Below are 1,351 nucleotides of genomic sequence, written 5' to 3' on the forward strand. Positions count from 1 at the left end.
GAAATCGTAGTTTCCCTTTTTGACTGAAAATGTTTTTGGCACTAGATAAAAAATCATAATGTTTGGCCATTAAGAAGTTATGATATTCCAAGATTTAAAATTTTTTTTTGACAGGATCCATCTCGTGCATGCATTTTCAGATTTACAGAATGTAAGAATGTAAATTATTAAACATCATTTTGTTTTGATTAACATTTTTTGTTAAACAATTCCATCAATACTTATTTATTATGTCAATGACTTAAGTATTAATCTACAATTTAGGAAATTTTTAAATAATAAAAAAACGTTTCCAAACTTTTGACTGCTACTGTATACCCTCTCAGAGGTATGAGATGTGTCTTGTTGTTCCAGACCTCCCAAAAAGTCATTCATTTAGACATTTCTGCTTGAATTTTCTGTTCAAGATTCAAACCCATAACCTTGTGCTGTGAGTCATTAGTGCTAACTACCCTCACAAACACCTCTGCCTCTTAAAGGCTAACCCCTCAGAATGAGGCATGGAGGACGAGAGGAGAACAAGAGTGGTCCTTCTGGCGTGTGGGTCTTTTAACCCAATCACCAACATGCACCTGAGGATGTTTGAACTGGCGCGGGACTATTTGGAGGACACAGGTTGAGTAACATCTGGTCTCTTGGGGATGGGGGGCGGGGGGGATGTGCACCATGTGATTCTGACACAATGTACTCAAATTCCATTTGAGTCAGGTCGCTACAAGGTGGTGAAAGGCATCGTGTCTGCGGTTGGGGATGGCTACAAGAAGAAGGGTCTGATTGAGGCTTTCCATCGTGTGAAAATGGCCCGACTGGCAACAGAGAACTCCGAGTGGATCACGGCGGATGCGTGGGAGAGCTCGCAACCTGAGTGGGTGGAGACAGCCAAAGTGATTCGGTTAGTGGTTTAACAACTTTTCTTCAACTGTGTTGGCTCGAAGACAGCCCTCACTGCTCCAAAGTTTGCTTTATATGATAGATCCTGTTACCAGGATTTCGAATGGATAAAACAATCAATCATTGAAAAACAATAATTAATAACATCAAAAGAGTAAACACAATAAATGTTAAAACAATGCCAAGTCTGAGTTGAAAGCCGAAGAATAAAAACATGTTTTGAGATGAGCTTTAACGATGGACAGACACGGGGTTTGCCTCACGTTTAGCATGGGGCATTCCAAAGAGGGGGACCGGCAACGGAAAAAGCTCAATCTCCTCAGAGCCTTTGCTTCGTCCTGGGCACCTCCAGTAGCATCTGGTCCGCTGACTTGAGGCACTGGGCAGGTACGTAGAGGTGGAAGAGCTCGGAGAGATAATGCTGGGCTAGACCAGGGGTGGGCAATCCCAGTCCTGGAGG

At 42.6% G+C, this 1,351-nt stretch overlaps 1 protein-coding gene across 1 annotated transcript; it reads left to right on the forward strand.

The window, feature by feature from the left end:
* The first annotated feature begins 368 nt into the window (after positions 1-368).
* LOC109509565 (nicotinamide/nicotinic acid mononucleotide adenylyltransferase 1-like) lies at positions 369-927 on the forward strand. The gene is made up of 2 exons (XM_019859397.1): positions 369-615; positions 709-927. The coding sequence occupies exons 1-2, from the start codon at positions 501-503 to the stop codon at positions 903-905; spliced, it is 312 nt and encodes a 103-aa protein (XP_019714956.1). The 5' UTR covers positions 369-500; the 3' UTR covers positions 906-927.
* The last annotated feature ends 424 nt before the right edge of the window (positions 928-1,351 follow it).

The sequence above is a fragment of the Hippocampus comes genome, unplaced genomic scaffold (assembly GCF_001891065.2).
Source record: "Hippocampus comes isolate QL1 unplaced genomic scaffold, H_comes_QL1_v1.1 C16949742, whole genome shotgun sequence".
Lineage (NCBI taxonomy): Eukaryota > Metazoa > Chordata > Actinopteri > Syngnathiformes > Syngnathidae > Hippocampus > Hippocampus comes.

Excerpts from the sequence above, each read along its gene's own strand:
- LOC109509565 (XM_019859397.1), top strand. The coding sequence starts at position 501 with ATGGAGGACGAGAGGAGAACAAGAGTGGTCCTTCTGGCGTGTGGGTCT. Across the intron at positions 616-708 it reads GGACTATTTGGAGGACACAG|GTCGCTACAAGGTGGTGAAA; the intron begins GTTGAGTAACAT and ends CATTTGAGTCAG.